Source organism: Ornithodoros turicata, unplaced genomic scaffold, assembly GCF_037126465.1.
Source record: "Ornithodoros turicata isolate Travis unplaced genomic scaffold, ASM3712646v1 Chromosome26, whole genome shotgun sequence".
Taxonomy (NCBI): Eukaryota; Metazoa; Arthropoda; class Arachnida; order Ixodida; family Argasidae; genus Ornithodoros; species Ornithodoros turicata.
This window is the reverse complement of record NW_026999348.1, coordinates 305,909-306,383: the sequence shown is the minus strand read 5'-3', so window position 1 is coordinate 306,383 and position 475 is coordinate 305,909. Positions and strand designations below refer to the sequence as shown.

At 54.3% G+C, this 475-nt stretch overlaps 1 protein-coding gene across 1 annotated transcript in view; it reads left to right on the top strand.

Moving 5' to 3' along the window:
- Window positions 1-221, top strand: part of LOC135373595 (mucin-19-like) — a 41,575-nt gene extending 41,354 nt beyond the window's left edge. Inside the window, exon 56 of the mRNA XM_064606692.1 lies at window positions 103-221. Coding sequence (XP_064462762.1) covers window positions 103-221 — 119 coding nt within the window. The remainder of the gene's footprint in view (window positions 1-102) is intronic.
- Window positions 222-475: the final 254 nt, after the last annotated feature.

The following is a 475-nucleotide window of genomic DNA, read 5'->3' as shown; positions in this document are numbered from 1 at the left end:
CCTCGTCTCCCCCACGTCAGTGTCACCGTTTAGTTGTTCCGGGACGAGAAGTCAGCAGCGCGTTCAAAGCACTTTCAAATGCGATCTCTCCGCTCTCACTAGGCCTGCCGGCTGAAGACGTCCGAAATTTTTCTGCACGATCTCCTCACGTTCGGAGGCTGCGGAGAACGGTTGTAACGTGTGTTCGAGACATTTGGACCTCCTTCACTGGCACAAGCTAAAGCAAGTAGGCTTTCATTCACGCGAGCACTGACGTTGCGTCGGACTGTGCGATCCGACCTCCACATCGTTCAAATTACAGTCGGGCACGCGCAGTTGATGAATCTGATTATCCGGCACAGAAAATAGAGGTAGCACAGATTTAAAGGAACCGACACTTGCCGTTGGTTGACATCCCTCCACCAGCGTGGCGACGACGAAAAGGGCGGCAGCCACCACACGAGCACGATCACAACGGCACCGGTCAGAACTGGTT